Raw genomic sequence first — 16,141 nt, 5'->3', positions numbered from 1 at the left:
TAAGCATTTCTTTAATATCAAACATAACCTGTTGAACAAATGCTGACCTAAATGCTGTGGACCTTGCTAGCTTAATATCAAGGATCTGTGAGCGGATGAGTCTTATTGTACAAATATTGTCTGTGAGTAAATTGAAGGAAAGCAATAGAAAGAGTGACATGTTATGGCGTGAAGATGATCTATATGAGCTAAAAAGAGTGAAATCAATGATGATGATATAATGCTAGAATTAAAGGTTGGTCAGCTAATGAGCTGATAATGATTAGTTTGCTACTGATTACCTGATAAAGTTGTGGCTTTTACCTTTTTTGATCTCAGCAGTTCAAGATTATTGTTTTGTGTGATATATACTATGCAGTCTGTGCAGTTATGTGTTGTGGACAGCAAAGGGCAAGTCAATAAATCTGTAAATGTTTGATGTACAAATGATCAGTGTCCTTAGAAACCCTATAAACACAGGACACCATAAAATCTCGTCTTAAATAACAGTTGGACAAGGGTGGAGTCAAATATCGTGTGCCCAACTCCAGGAAAAAAATTTAAATTATTTACTATACATTCATATTATATGAATAGTCCAAAAAGCCAGGACACTTGGAACTCTGCCATGATTAGATTCTATGAAGGCCGAATGTCTCTGTGAGGCTCCGTCATTCAGCTTTGTCAGAGAAAAGCTTCCTGCTTGGTGTTTTCTTCCATACATTGCTAACAAGCTAACCATCCGTAGCATCATGAATCTGTTGTTCAGCAGTCTTTTCCTGGTGGCTGGGTTGTTCCTGAGCAGCTCGGCTCTGTCAGTTGAAGAATGCAGACCTCTGATCACACCTCTTCCAAGATTTGAACCGGTAAGCCTTCTCTGCTGGGTCTGTAGGTTAGCATTAGCATTCAGGATTTTTAGCAGTACACATCTTTTTTGAACCTTTAGTCCTCATTTGATTGATTTCTTTCCTTATCATTAGTATTCAGTTTGAGCTACACCTTAGCATTAGAAGACAAATTGGCCACAACTTTTGAGAAGCCAGGAAAATTAATTTTGTCACTCAGTGAAGAAGAAAAAGAGAACTCATTCTAACATGACTCTCAGAGCACAATGTTTAAATGAGATCAAAAACCTGGGCCTCAGAGATACTTTCGCCCTAAAATTAAACTTTCAGATGGATACATAGTCATTTCTCTATGGTAAGTAAGAACCTGGGAATTTGTACATCAGATATGATTGACTAAGCCTCATACAGAACTTGTTTCCCTATGATTATTCCAATCTACTGTATGTGTTGAACCAGGCTTTATATGTCTGAATGAATTGACTCAATTTTTAATTTTAAAAGTGTAATTCTAAGGTTACACATATAATAGAGCCTTTTTTCCCTTCCACAATGTTTTTTAGAAAGTTTTTCTCATTGTGGTTTTAATACTTGGTACTTTTCCTGTGCAATACCTAAGTTTAACAACTCTTAGCTCTCAAAATCTGATGTTTTGCCAAATTTTAAGACAAGTTTAGGCCTAATTAAAAAAAGGCTAAAATAATGTAAAAAGTTGAATCCTATAAAACCATAAGAATTAGCTGAAAAGAATACAAACTTGACCCAACAATTGAGACTTGATAAAGGTGTGTGCAAAAATGCAATTTACAATCAGCCTTTGGCTCTGCTTGCATTACAGCAGACATTTGAGTCTAACTCATTAACTTTACATTTATCTGCAGAGTTACGGAAGGTGGATCTTTATCTTGGGTTACATTACTAGTGAACCACACAGAGTCTTGTTCAAGACAACCAAGAGCCAGTGGGTTGACTTCATTCAGACGTCACCTGACCACAAGGAATTCGTTCAGGATATCGGGATCAGGCAGTGAGTATTAATCAGTGCGCGATCAGCTGTACAAATATATAACATATACAACTTATTAAACAAAGGTGGTTATGTTTTATTGTCTGTTTGCTACTCCATGCTAAATTCTTAGTCATCCAACCCTGATCAACCGTTATGCAGATGACACAATTTTATTCTTCTTAAACGCTTAATACTCTTGATACTCTACCATAACAAAAAACACTAAGGATGCACATCAGATCCCCTTTTGCTAGGCTAGAATAGTTACTTCTACAGTGGAGGTTTCAGTCCAAGCATGGCATGTATGCAGCTTGAAATTCATACCATTTTTTAAACATAGATTGCAAAGAGAACAGTTGCCTGGTTTAAGGCACAAGTTAACAGGTCACAGACACAACATGACTATGATAAGATAAATGCAATGTATTAAATTATTTTTTGTTCCATCTAGATTTCGTGGTGTTAGTTGATAGTAGGCACCATCTTTGTTACACCATTTTTTTATATTCCAGCTCTGAACAAGGCTTTTCCTACATGTTCTCTTCAACCCTTCCACTGACATGTCGGAACTAACCATTTCTCTTTTATTTCTTATCAGTCCTACATATTGCAAGTTTGGATCACACCCTGTAACTATTCATTCCAACACTGCAGCAACTGACAGTAAGTCACCTGTTCTGATATGACACTGGAGCTTGTCAATGTTAGTTCTGTTAGTCAGTGAATCAGGGTTTGTCAAATTATTCATCTTCATTTCAGCCTAGGAGCTAGCCAAATAGTGTCTACTTCAAATTACAGTGCTTTTGTTTTAATCTTTTACTTTCCAGAGTCCAACTTCACCTGCACATACCATTCCCTGCCAACCTGTGAGGGATGTCTGCTCTACACCGTGGACAGCAGAACCAACAATCAATTAATCCACATTATGAATATCGACGAACCTAAGACCATTGCAGAGGTCAAAAGCTATCGGGCTTTTTACCTGATGGGTAAGAAGAACAAGAGAGAAAAAAACAGTTTGTAGTCCGAAAAATGTCTTAATCATAATTGAATTACATTTCTGTTTCCAGCCAAAGAGTCGACTATCAAGCACCACGAGCTGGTACATGCCATGAAGCAGGCCAAGTGTCTTGGTTTCACTGGAGAACCAGACTTCATCTACGACCCCAAAGACAGTACGTTACCTACATACTTATCTGATTGATGACATAGAGAGGAGTGATTTCTGACAAAACTGAATTATTTCTCTCTCTTTCTCTTTGCAGCTCTCTGTGACAAAGACGAACAGTAAGCTGAAGAAAAGTGAAGGCGATATTCAGCTGAAGTACTAACCATCCCTGAGAAATATGTTTAACAGAAATTGAGGATGTAAATAAATAAATGTGGAAAAAAAAACAATAAAGTTGTGAATTTATTTCCATTCAAATAAATACAGAGGTTGGCGATGGATTGGCTCTTCTATTGAAAGGGGCCAAAAAATGAAGAATAAGAAGACAGGGCCAATTGAAAAGAGTGGGTAATTCCTCAGTGTTTAAGGATGGCATAGGGGATTCAATTTGGAAAGTGGTTGATGTTCCTAACGCAGCAGAAAACTGGCTGAGGATTTGTCAGGGCAGAGGGAGACAGTAGTGGATTGAACACAATTACTTCAAGATTTGATACATGGGTGGGTTAAAAAGCTTTTGGGGTATGAAAGCTCGCAACAGGTCTGGAGACAAATCCATGACCAGTGGATAAGGGTTATGCTTAAGATAAGATAAGATAAGATAATCCTTTATTGATCCCCAGTGGGGAAATTCAAGTGCTGCAGCAGTAAAAGACAACAAGAAGAACATGCATATTAATATTAATACAATTAGAATATATTGGAATAAAATAAAAGTAAAGATAAAGTAACTACGTATTTACAACTATAATAAGCAAAATGTCTGTCAGTAATTAAGAAGACAGACTATAGGAACCACTGCTGTTGTACAGTCTGATGGCAGTAGGCACAAACGAGCGCCTGAAGCGCTCAGTTTTGAACCTGGGGGGGATGTGAGGATGGCTGAAGGAACTTCCCAGCTGCCATGGCTCATCATGGAGAGGGTGAGAGGAGTTGTCCAGGATGGCTGTGATTTTGTCCCTCATCCTCCTCTCAGCCACCATCTCCACTGTCCAGGCCAACAAGCGAGCGTGCCTTCCTCACCAGCTTGTTGAACCTGCTGACCTCACCAGTTTTACTGCCACCCCACCAGCACACCACAGCAAAGAAGAGTGCACTGGCCACCACAGACTGGTAGAAGGTCTTCAGGAGTCTTTTGCAGACACTGAACGATTTGACTCTCCTCAGGCAGAACAGCCTGCTCTGTCCCTTCCTGAAGTTACTGAGCTATCAGTGGCCCATGATTTGACCAATTATATTAGCTTTGATCTTTTGTCAAATGTATTTTTTATTTTCCCTGTCAGCTCCAACTGAGGTTTTTTTTTTTAGTTTCTAGAAATTTGAGTGGGTTACGTAAATCAAAATCAGAATGGAATTGCATTCACTGTCATTTTAAGCTCTGTTCCCAACAACCATGAATAAGTAATAATGAGTCTCTCCGTGGTTTTTGTGTGTGCAAATGGCAATTGGAATCGCTTTCTAATTCTGGAGCATTTACAGTAGTCCCATGAGCACTCTCAGGAAGAGTCTTTGTTGTGTTCTCTTTACAGATGCAGTGGTGTGGACTGACCAGGAGAGGTCCTCAGATATTAGGACATCCTAGAATCTTTAGGCAGTCTACAAAGTCGTGCCAGCCCTTAGGTGGAGGAGAAGGTATACTGACATTGATCGACACTCTGTGCGTAATTTCTATTTCTGGACAAGTCCTTGATTTAGTTGTATACAGGGGAGGAGAGGCTGAAGTCAAGCAGATTGCTGACTAAAAAGTCTGGAATGATTGTATTAAATGCTTAGCTGAGGTCAATTGAAGATCATCCTCACATAGTTCTCCCAGTGTTCGTGGCTCGGCCCTGTGTGACTTGCAATGCCACTTTACACTTTGAAGCACTTTGAATCGCACTTGTTGCTAAGATGCACTAAATAAATAAACTTCCCTTTCCCAGGTCCCCTATACTCAGGTCAACTCGCAGTTCGTTTTCATCGGGGTAGCAGAGAGTCACTCCCGTGATTCCCCGCCAACCTCAATGTCATGTTTTGTTATTGTTTTGATTGAGAGCCTCCCTGGTGGCGAAATTGACATACTTGCTAGTCAAGCTAGCAAGTTCTAGCTAGCTTGACTTTTTCGCCTCTTTTTCTATAAAGCTAACACTAACTACAGTATAGATTGTAGGCCTTGACCATTAGACTTTTATGAGGTCTGCAACAATTTTTATTTGGTTTTTAATGATGCGCTTTTATTTTGTTGGCAAAATGGGTGCAAAGTGTGTGCTCATAAGTAATATGTGGACTTAATATCTGTCAAAAAGGTCACACTGGTGGGGTATAACGGTGGCTGAATGGTTACGGCGCTCTCCTTTATTTCAGAGCTTCACTTAAGTAGGTGTGATATTGGGGGCGCAGATAGCCAAGCGGTTAGGTTAAATTTATATTGAGAAAAATTACATTGTAATAACTGTCGTTCTCGTTTTATTGCCCAGGCCCAAGTTTGAACATCACACAACTATCCTGGAACACCTTCAGAATAAAAGCCTTAAAACAAGTGCATAAACAAGGGCAATTTCTTCACACAAATTCCAGAGCAAGCTTTTAACTTGAAAATCAAACAAGAAGTATAACTGGACTTTTTTCATGCCTGTCACATATTCTACTAATATGTATAGACATATATGTCATACAAGGTTGATATAGCCATCTATATCATTTTGTCCTTTCTGATCAAAACCACGAGGCTAAAAATAACAATAGGCAGGACTTCTAGTCTCTAAATTTTCAGCACAAGACCCACCAAAGACAGACTTGAGACACACAGCTCACACTGGCAGTCTGGAAGCTCTTACTTAACATGCCAAAATGAAAAAAAGGGGCCGCAGTGCAGTCACTAAGACACACGTCAACAAACAACCAATTGGGAAGTGAGCTGACTGAAGAAGGAAGCACAACAGCCGCGGCCAATACTTCTTACTCACCTTCAGCTTGCCCTCTAACATACCCATGGTAATGTCCATGACTCCAGATACAATCATCACCTTTTCTTACCCAACAACCGCCGTAATTATTTACTCTAAAACTGAGTTCCAACATGAGAGATTTTGAGAGATTCTGGACTCTGATTGGCCATGAATATAATCTGTTAGTGTGTGGTGTGCTGTCTTGGTCACATCATTGTTCTTGTCACACTACTGTTTAATCTGTGTTTTTCTACGTGTGTGGTCTCCCACATTTTCTACAATGTGTTTGTTTGAACATTTGTAAAAACCATTAGTGTGGTTTGGATAGCTGCTAATGAGTGGCTTACTAGATGAAGTTGTGTCTGTTTGGTCGGGTTAATTTTTTTCAACCTAAGAACGACAAAGTTCAATTAGAAGGTTTTTCTTTTTTCATTTATTTCTATTTGTACATTGTGAGTATCCAAGGACAAATCAACACACATTGTAAATGTTTGATGTGCAAACTGAAGTGTCCTTAGAAATCCTACAAACACAGGACACCCCTAGGATCTCCTCTTAGCCTGCAGTGAGAGGAGGTACATAGAAGTCCATGTCATTGCCCAACTCTGAGGAAAATAAATAAAAATTCCTATTATATGAAGAGTCCAAAAAGCCTGAACACTTGGAACTCCGCCATAAGCAACTTCTATAAAGGCTGAGTGAATATGTGAGGCTCCATCATTCAGCTTTGTCAGAGAAAAGCTTTTTTGGTGTTCTCTTCCAGTCAAGCTAACCATTTGTAGCATCATGAATCTGTTGTTCAGCAGTCTTTTCCTGGTGGCTGGGTTGTTCCTGTGCAGCTCGGCTCAAACAGTTGAGGAATGCAGACCTCTGATAACACCTCTTCCAACTTTTGAACCGGTAAGCTGCTTCTACTTCCCTCCTGGGTCTTTAGGTTAGCATTAGCATGAATGACTTTCAGCAGCTTTTTCAGTTTTGGAAATACTGATGTACTGTATAAGATTGACTACCTTGGACTCAGATACTTTGCCCAAAGATTGACATTTTCAGATGGATTCATTATCCTTTTTCTACAGTGAGTGTGAAGCTGTGGTTTTCAATTTGAATCTATTACTAAATCTTATTCAGCTCTTATTTCTCTCTGATTCAAGTCTACGTGTTAAGCTATGCTAAACATGTGCTCGTTATTATGTAAACGCTTATTTAGAGGCTACACATAAAGGCTTTTTGCACTTCCACAACTTTTTCCTGAAAGTTCTACTGGTAAAGGATCTATGTGTTTTTAAGAATATGTTACTGTTTCCTGTATATTACTTACATTTAAATAACTGCAAACTACCTGCTCAATTAAAAAAACAAAATTGAGGAATCTAAATATGATTTTCTGCCAAACATTTAGAAAATATTTGGCCTTGTTTAGAATGGCTAGGGTAATATTGAAGATGAATATATGATTTGAATCATGAGCTGAAATATTACAATCTTGAGTCAGCTTTTGATACCCAGTTCTACGCCTGATAAAGATTTGTACCTTATTGAATTTATGTTTGTCGGCAGAGTTACGGAAAGTGGATCTTCATCATGGGCTGGATTACTAGTGAACCACATAGAGCATTGTTCAAGACAACCAAGAGCCAGTGGATTGACTTCATTAAGACATCACCAAATGACAAGCAATTTGTTCAGGATATTGGGATCAGGCAGTGAGTATCAGCAGTGCAAATATATCATATATTCATGTAAATGGATAAACATAGAGGAAAGAATCCCCCTAAAATACATTTAACAAACGTTGGTCACATTCTTGTGTCTATACTACTCCATGCTAAATTCTTAATCATTCCAACCAGATTAACTGCTCTACAGATGTTACCAAACAACACCTGGGATGCATCCTTTAAGGCACATCAATTTACCTTTTGCCATGCTAGCTCAGGAATTACTAACATGGAGATTTCCATCCAAGCATGGCATGTTTGCTGCTTAAAATTCTGATATTTCTTTTAGACAATCTTTCAATAAACTGTATGTCTTAGATTTCAACTAGAACTAAACAATAGGCCTATATTAAGCAGCTAACATGCTTTCTTCTTTGGGTTCTTCTACAAGCCTTAATGGCTTCATGCATGCTCTCATGCTAGAAGACTGAGGCATAAGCTAACAGGTCACATGTACAACATCACTTTGATGAGAACACAATTGTTGGAAGATAGATTTGTACAAACTCACTATTGTTACTTCAAGTTCTCCTGCTGTTTGTTAAAAGTATGCACACCCTGCGTTACACTCTCTTTTGACAGTTCCAGTCTTGAACAGGTTTGTTTTTTTTGTGTTTAAATATTCTCTTTTCCAATGACATGTCTGAACTTGTCTTTTCTCCTTTATTTCTTCTCAGTACTACATATTGCAAGTATGGATCACACCCTGTAACTGTTCATTCCAACCTTGCAGCTACTGACAGTAAGTCACCTGATCTGTTTTGGTTATGGAGCTTGTCAATGTTAGTTCTGTTAATCAGTGAATCTCAGTTTGTCCAAATAAAAGGCACAACAGAGAAACCGCCTCTTTAAACCTATATTTAACCTATACTTATAGGTGAGTGGCTATCTCAGTTTGCCGAAATCATTATCTTAGATAAGAGAAACATTTATATAAAACATTCTTTTATAAATAATTATAATAATAAAATCAGTGAATCTGAGTTTGTCCAAACAAAAGTCACAACTGATTCAACAGAGAAAAACAGCCTCTTTTAATCTATATTTACCTTACCTCTGTTTGCCAAAATCATTATCTAAGATAAGAGAGAGAACTCAGGATGTGATGGTTATTATGCCCCAGTAGTCTGGGGGCAATGGATTGGAAACATAAACAAAATATTTATCTGAATTTTGATTCCTGTGTAAGCAAAGGTCAACGGTGACTAATTTACGCCTCAAGAACATTCATGACATTGTTTATCCCAGGACACTCCCACAAATAATTCACCATCAGTCATTTCATGTATCTAACGTCATTATGTCACCTTCCATTGTGCCTCTTGTACAGAACTGGAGTTAAGCCAATAGCTTGCTGATTGTAAGCCGAACAGTGACCTTATTTCCAAATCTAACAAGATAGATTTGGTGCTTCCCCCAATCAAAGTGAGACAATTTCACTGTGTAAAGTGTCATTCTTAAAACATTGTAAAACAGGAAGTAGAGCTCACTTAAAAATGGTTTTCTTTTGCCTTTAAAATGACCCCAATCCAGATCCGTTTTAACCTTGGCATGCAAGGTATTACATGTTGAAAAAAAACCCTGTTTTTCAAAGCTAAGAATTATGAAAACACACTTAACAATTTCCACTAGATGTTCCATGTGTTACAGATCCTGACACCTTAAGTGGGACATAAAGGTCACTGAACAACTGAAGAGCCTGATGATTTAAATGTTTTTGGATGAGATTTTGATTGTCAAAATTATTAATATTATAAAAGCTTTACATTTATAGTTTTGTTTGATTAGCTTGAATATCGTCATCAGATGCTTTTGACCAGGAGGTAACACTGACTTAAATGTGAAAAGTCATAGTATCAACCTTCATTTGAGTCGAGGAAGCAAGCGTAACAATGTCTGCTTCGGATGTAAATGTTTTTGTTTTATTTTTTGTTTGTCAGAGTCCAACTTCACCTGCACGTACCATTCCCTGCCAACCTGTGAGGGATGTCTGCTCTACACGGTCGACAGCAGAACCAACAATAATTTAATCCACATTATGAACATCACTGAACCCCAAACCATTGCAGAGGTCGAAAGCTATCGGGCATTTTACCTGATGGGTAGGAAAAACAAGATCAATAATAATAACTAATTTGATATGTGAAACATTTCTTCACTTTAATCTATTTTACATTTCTGTTTCCAGCTAAAGAAAATCATATCAAGCACCACGAACTGGTACATGCCATGAAGCAGGCGAGGTGTCTTGGTTTCAAAGGAGAACCAGACTTCATCTATGACCCCGAGGATAGTGAGTAACCTTCAAACATGTCTGATTAAATAAATGTAGAAGTGTGATTTCAGACAGAATTTAATCAATTCATTTTTCTTTCTCTTTACAGCGTTGTGTGAAAAAGGAATAGATATTTGAGATAAAGATGACTGACGTTCTATAACTGAACCAAAATGAAATTGTGGAAGTAAATAAACAATTTTGACTTGAAACATTAAAGGTCTGGTCTTTTTTTCAATCTAATAAATATATTTCAAAACAGGAATTTTGATAGTAAATAAAAATTGTGACTGATGAAATATTAAAGGTGCGGCCTCTGTTTTCTTTTTTACAATCTTATTAATATACTGGGGAACATTTTTGCAGCAATATTAATCAACAAGAATCAATCAAGATTTATTTATATGGCACCTTTCATAAAAATCAAATGCAATTCAACGTGCTTTGCAGCAATTGAAAAAGAATAATAATAATAATAATGACAATACATTGGTACAAACAAAAATGGATTTAGAAGTTGAGACTAGTGCAACCCACTGTTTACAGGAAATACCTGTGGACGTTCCCAGGTGCCACAATCGATGACAAAATCTAACTAATCAAGGTGACTTCTAGTCGGGATGTCTTCATTGACTGTGGAGACTACATTAGGACCAACTATGACCTACTTTTTCATGCATTCATTTCGGAGTTCTCCGATTCTATTTCTCCGAACAGGTGTATCTGCTGCCAGTGCAATCAAACAAGAACAAATACCTTCTTACAGTTATCTGTGCCTTCACAAAATGGGTAGAGTGCCTACCTGTACCTACCTGTACTACACAGCCCAGACCACCGTGTGTCTCTAAATGAATCACATCTTTTCAGGGTTCAAACTGCCATGTTGCACCAGCATAGGCAGAGGGACCAGTTTGACTGCTAATGTCATGCAACAGCTATTAGAGCCAATTTAACCAATTTCCACACCAGTCCCTATTCTTCAGAGCAAGTCTCTGAGAACCAAACAGTGGTCAACAAATTGAAAAGGTGTGTGACATCCAACCACCAGTAAGAGCAATAGAAAGTTTGTTATTGTGCAGCACAGACGCAGAGCTAATACAGCTGATTTAGATTTTGAAATCATATTTTGAGTCAAATTTCATGGATCAATGGGTTTAAAGTTTAAAGAGCTGAGGCTTCAAGAAGGAGTGTGATGGTGAAGGAGATCAGTGAGACAGGAGAGGGCCTGATGGTTAAGGGCTTTAGGTGTTAGGACCAGGATTCTGAATTTGAGGGGGATGGTAAGAGACAGGGAACTAATGGAGATTTTTCAGGACAGCGGTGATGTGCTACAGGTGTGGGTGCAGATAAGAAGGTATGCAGCAGAGTTGTCTATTGTGAGGCGGGAGTTAGGAGCTTCTTTGTATTGTTATGGGTAGTCCAGGTAAGCTTGGTGATTAACTGTTGAAACGATTTTCTGAAGATCTGGGGGAAGCCTTACCAATAACCTTGGCAGAGAACACTAAGGGAGTTAAAAAGCTCCTCAGTGGCAAGGCACCAAGGGTGGATGAGATACGCCCAGAGATGCTAAAGGCTCTTGGCATTGTAGGGCTGTTGGGCTTACACGCCTGTTAAATGTCATGTGGACATCTGGGACACTGCCTGTGGAGTCACAGATCTGGCCTGTGAATGCCTTGGAATGCCCCAGGAGGATAAGGAAAATGTTGTTGGGGAGAGGGACGTCTGGGTTCGCCTGTTGCCAAGTAACATGTTGGCATTTGGTTCAGTATGCTTTAGCGAGTACAACTGACACTATAGGTTTAAAATGCACAAATGTTAGAAGTTGGACTTACATTTGTAGATTAAAGTGAAATGGTTAGGACAGACCTTCTATAGCTACACTTGCTCTCATGGTGTCCTTGTTAGACTGGCTTTAGAATATTCAAGTAGGACAACTCTTTTTTGTTCTTCCACCTTCCAATCCAAAGTATGAACTGGGCTCTAACACTTTTCCAACAAATGGAACGTGCATGGCTGCAACAATTGAAGTGACTTAAATTTAAAGTAATGTCAGTCAGGACCTATCTCGTCATAGAATTAACTGCAAAATGGATATACAGTTAAGGAATTTGACATTTGACTCTGCTCTTGGCAGCAGCCAAAACACAAGACCGGCCTGTTGGCAGCAGCCGTCTAGCTGCTATATTTATATTTTTTTGCCATTATCAGCTTTCTCCATAGAGCCTGTTAGCATAGCTTAGGTCGAAAATATGAGGAACTAGTGTTGTAGTTTCACACAGCTAACCGCAACAGCTTCCAGTGACACAATATGATGATTTTTGTGTCACTGGAAGCTCCTTTTCAGACTTAGAAATACAAAGATTTCCCATCTGAGGGGAAAATGAGGGCGGGATGCACGACCATTCAAAAATACTACCAGTTTAATACTGATACAATGCTTAATGCAAATGGGTGAAGTATCCCTTTAAGTGCTCCATTGGTTAGTGGGGCAGAATGCCACTGATGTTTTGAGGGAGGGCAGTGCTTCTGTTGCTTCAAAGTTCATGCCAAAGTGCTTTTTGATTTGCCTTAGGAACTTGCTTTGTGCTCAGAGGTTGTGTCATTTAAGTAGTAAAATGGGGTTGGACGGGCCCAGATGCAGCTGTCCCTTTAGATCAATAAAACGTGACTCAAAATGTATTTTCAAAATGCAATTCAGCTCTATTAGCTGGTGTCTCGGCTGCACAATTACTCCCTGTTAACGCTAACTAAACTGTGCTGTTAACACCACTGTGTGCAACAGTCCACTTATTGAAGGGGGGGCGAAATGAGGGCGGGATTCACGACCATTCAAAAATACTACCAGGTTTCTAATGATACAAAGCTTAATGCAAATGGGTGAATTATCCCTTTAACTTAAATATATTTATTAGATTTGAAAAAAAGGAAGGCCACACCTTTAATGTTTCAAGTCACAATTCTTTACTTCCACAATTTCAGTTTAGTTCAGTAAAAGATATGATGTCAGTCGTCTTCATCTCAAACATCTTTTCCTTTTTCACACAACGCTGTAAAGTGAAAGAAAAATGAATTGATTAAATTCTGTCTGAAATCGCACTTCTACATTTATTTAATCAGACATGTTTGAAGGTTACTCACTATCCTCGGGGTCATAGATGAAGTCTGGTTCTCCTGTGAAACCAAGACACCTCGCCTGCTTCATGGCATGTACCAGTTCGTGGTGCTTGATATGATTTTCTTTAGCTGGAAACAGAAATGTAAAATAGATTATAATGAAGAAATGTTTCACATATCAAAGAAGTTATGATGAATCTGGTTGTTCCTACCCATCAAGTAAAATGCCCGATAGCTTTCGACCTCTGCAATGGTTTGGGGTTCAGTGATGTTCATAATGTGGATTAAATTATTGTTGGTTCTGCTGTCGACAGTGTAGAGCAGACATCCCTCACAGGTTGGCAGGGAATGGTACGTGCAAGTGAAGCTGGACTCTAAAAGAAAAAAAGAAAAAAAAAACATTTACATCTGAAGCAGACATTGCTCCCAGACTCAAATGAAGGTGGATACATTTACTTGACCAGAAGAAGAGGAGTTTTTACAATAGTTTTATTACCATGCTAGCAGCTCTGTTGGGCTGAGTGAGATAAATGCTATGATCAGTACGGTAATGTGCTCAAAGGTACAATGCTAACATGCTGGAATATTGTTCTTCAGGTTGACAAACTAAGTTCAGATTTTTATCATGCTAACAAACAATGTTTAATATTTATGTTTCTCTTATATAATATAATGATTTTGGCAAACTGAGATAGCCTCTCACCTATAAGGTATATATAGGTTGAAAGAGGCGGTTTCTCTGTTGTGCCTTTTATTTGGACAAGCTCCATAACCAAAACAGATCAGGTGACTTACTGTCAGTAGCTGCAAGGTTGGAATGAACAGTTACAGGGTGTGATCCATACTTGCAATATGTAGGACTGAGAAGAAATAAAGGAGAAAAGACAAGTTCAGACACCAAAAAGTAAAGTAACAATAATGAGTCTGTTCTCAACAGTCCATCTTCACCAAATCAATGTAAAAATCAATCCCCTGACAATTGTCTTCTTATTACAGTGATGTTGTTCTTGTGACCTGTTAACTCGTGCCTCAGTCTTTTAGCGCGAAAGCATGCATGAAGCCATGAAGTCAACACTTGTTTGCTTTCAAGAATTAATGATTTAAAAATAATAATGGTGGCATGTTATTATTGGCTCCTTGTGTTTAGTTCTGGTTGAAATCTAGGACATACTGTTTCTTCAAAGACTTGATCTGAAAGGCAAATTGTCTCATTTCAACTAATGTTTGAAGTAACGACTATACATTTTAGGCAGCATACCATGCTTGGATGGCAATCTCCATTTTGGTAGTAACAGACCCAGAAAAGCAAGAGGTAAACTGATGTGCCTTAAAGGATGAATCTCAGGTGTTGTTTGGTAACATCTGTAAAGCAGTTAATCTGGTTGGAATGATTACAAATTCAGCACGGAGGGATTCTTTCCTCTATGTTTATCCATTTACATGAATATATGATATATTTGAACTACTCACTGCCTGATCCCAATATCCTGAACAAATTGCTTGTGGTCACGTGATGTCTGAATGAAGTCAATCCACTGGCTCTTGGTGGTCTTGAACAATGCTCTATGTGGTTCACTAGTAATCCAGCCCATGATGAAGATCCACCTTCCGTAACTCTGCAGAAAAACAAAAAGTCAATGAGGTACACAAAAATATCAGTAATTAATTTCAACATAGCTGAATGGTGAACTTAATTTGCAATTTGCTCAAACCTTAATCAGGGGTATCACTGACTATCAAATGTCAAAAATGTCAATCTTAGGGGAAAGTATCTGAGCCCAGGGTATTCAATCTTATACATCAGCATTATGCAAAACTGAAAAAGGTACCTAAAAACCTGCAAAAAAACATTCATGCTAATGCTAACCTAAAGACCCAGGAGGGAAGTAGAAGAGGCTTACCGGTTCAAAAGTTGAAAGAGGTGTGATCAGAGGTCTGCATTCCTCAACTGTTTGAGCCGAACTGCTAAGGAACAACCCAGCCACCAGGAAAAGACTGCTGAGCAACAGATTCATGATGCTACAAATGGTTAGCTTTAGTTTACAACTTGAAAAAAAAACAACAAGCAGGAAGCTCTGACAAAGCTGAATGACTAATCCTCACAGAGCCACTCAGCCTTTATAAAAGTTGCTTATGGCAGAGTTCCAAGTGTCCTGCCTTTTTGACTCGTCATATTATAGGAATTTTAAATAAATAATTGTTATCTTTGTTCCTTGGAGTTGGTCAGACAATATTTAACTTCAACCTTGTCTCCCTACAGTTAAACAGGAGGTTCTAGGGTGTCCTGTGTTTGTAGGATTCTTAAGGACACTTCAGTTTGCACATCAAATATCACAGATGTGTTGACTTTTCCTGAGCTGCCCCTAAACACAAATACACAGAGAATATGTACCGTTAAAATAAATAAAAACTTTACCATGAACTCTGTGGTGGTCGGGTTAAAAAAGGTGATGGATAACTTCTCCAAGTAAGCTCCAACAAGCCTCTCATTAGCAACTAGTTAGCTGACTGAAGCCTGGCTCACACTAAAACGTTTTTAACATCCTTCAAACAAAAACATAATGAATAACATTTACATGAATAATGATAGATTGAACAGTTTTGTAGAGCAAATTTAATTGGTAAGAATGGTTGTTGATTGTTTTTGGACTACTTTTACCTACAGTCTCTGAATGTACTATGGGAGGCAGAGCCTTCAGTTATCAGGTCTGCTCATGGTACCTACAGTCTCTACTATGGGAGGCAGAGCCTTCAGTTATCAGGTTTGCTCATGGTACCTACAGTCTCTACTATGGGAGGCAGGGCCTTCAGTTATCAGGCCTGCTCATGGTACCTACAGTCTCTACTATGGGAGGCAGAGCCTTCAGTTATCAGGTTTGCTCATGGTACCTACAGTCTCTACTATGGGAGGCAGGGCCTTCAGTTATCAGGCCTGCTCATGGTACCTACAGTCTCTACTATGGGAGGCAGGGCCTTCAGTTATCAGGCCTGCTCATGGTACCTACAGTCTCTACTATGGGAGGCAGAGCCTTCAGTTATCAGGTCTGCTCATGGTACCTACAGTCTCTACTATGGGAAGTAGAGCCTTCAGTTATCAGGCCCCTCTCCT

The 16,141-nt window shown here is 38.7% G+C and overlaps 3 protein-coding genes across 3 annotated transcripts; 2 read left to right on the top strand and 1 right to left on the bottom strand.

Moving 5' to 3' along the window:
- The first annotated feature begins 512 nt into the window (after positions 1–512).
- LOC110002067 (uncharacterized) lies at positions 513–3,235 on the top strand. The gene is made up of 6 exons (XM_020657699.2): positions 513–845; positions 1,706–1,851; positions 2,432–2,496; positions 2,661–2,822; positions 2,904–3,008; positions 3,099–3,235. Exons 1-6 carry the CDS (start codon positions 621–623, stop codon positions 3,122–3,124), a joined length of 729 nt encoding a protein of 242 aa, XP_020513355.2. The 5' UTR covers positions 513–620; the 3' UTR covers positions 3,125–3,235.
- Positions 3,236–6,639: 3,404 nt separating this feature from the next.
- On the top strand, positions 6,640–10,137 carry LOC136177163 (uncharacterized). Its single transcript, XM_065948514.1, has 6 exons — positions 6,640–6,825; positions 7,483–7,628; positions 8,321–8,385; positions 9,584–9,745; positions 9,832–9,936; positions 10,028–10,137. Exons 1-6 carry the CDS (start codon positions 6,712–6,714, stop codon positions 10,054–10,056), a joined length of 621 nt encoding a protein of 206 aa, XP_065804586.1. The 5' UTR covers positions 6,640–6,711; the 3' UTR covers positions 10,057–10,137.
- A 2,718-nt stretch (positions 10,138–12,855) lies between these two features.
- LOC114921732 (uncharacterized) lies at positions 12,856–15,123 on the bottom strand. The gene is made up of 6 exons (XM_065948235.1): positions 14,934–15,123; positions 14,503–14,648; positions 13,828–13,892; positions 13,245–13,406; positions 13,057–13,161; positions 12,856–12,965 (listed from the first exon to the last, which is right to left on the bottom strand). Exons 1-6 carry the CDS (start codon positions 15,045–15,047, stop codon positions 12,937–12,939), a joined length of 621 nt encoding a protein of 206 aa, XP_065804307.1. The 5' UTR covers positions 15,048–15,123; the 3' UTR covers positions 12,856–12,936.
- Positions 15,124–16,141: the final 1,018 nt, after the last annotated feature.

The sequence above is a fragment of the Labrus bergylta genome, chromosome 19 (genome assembly GCF_963930695.1).
Source record: "Labrus bergylta chromosome 19, fLabBer1.1, whole genome shotgun sequence".
NCBI lineage: Eukaryota > Metazoa > Chordata > Actinopteri > Labriformes > Labridae > Labrus > Labrus bergylta.
The sequence above is the reverse complement of the archived record's forward strand: the minus strand, read 5'-3'. Positions and strand labels throughout refer to the sequence as shown.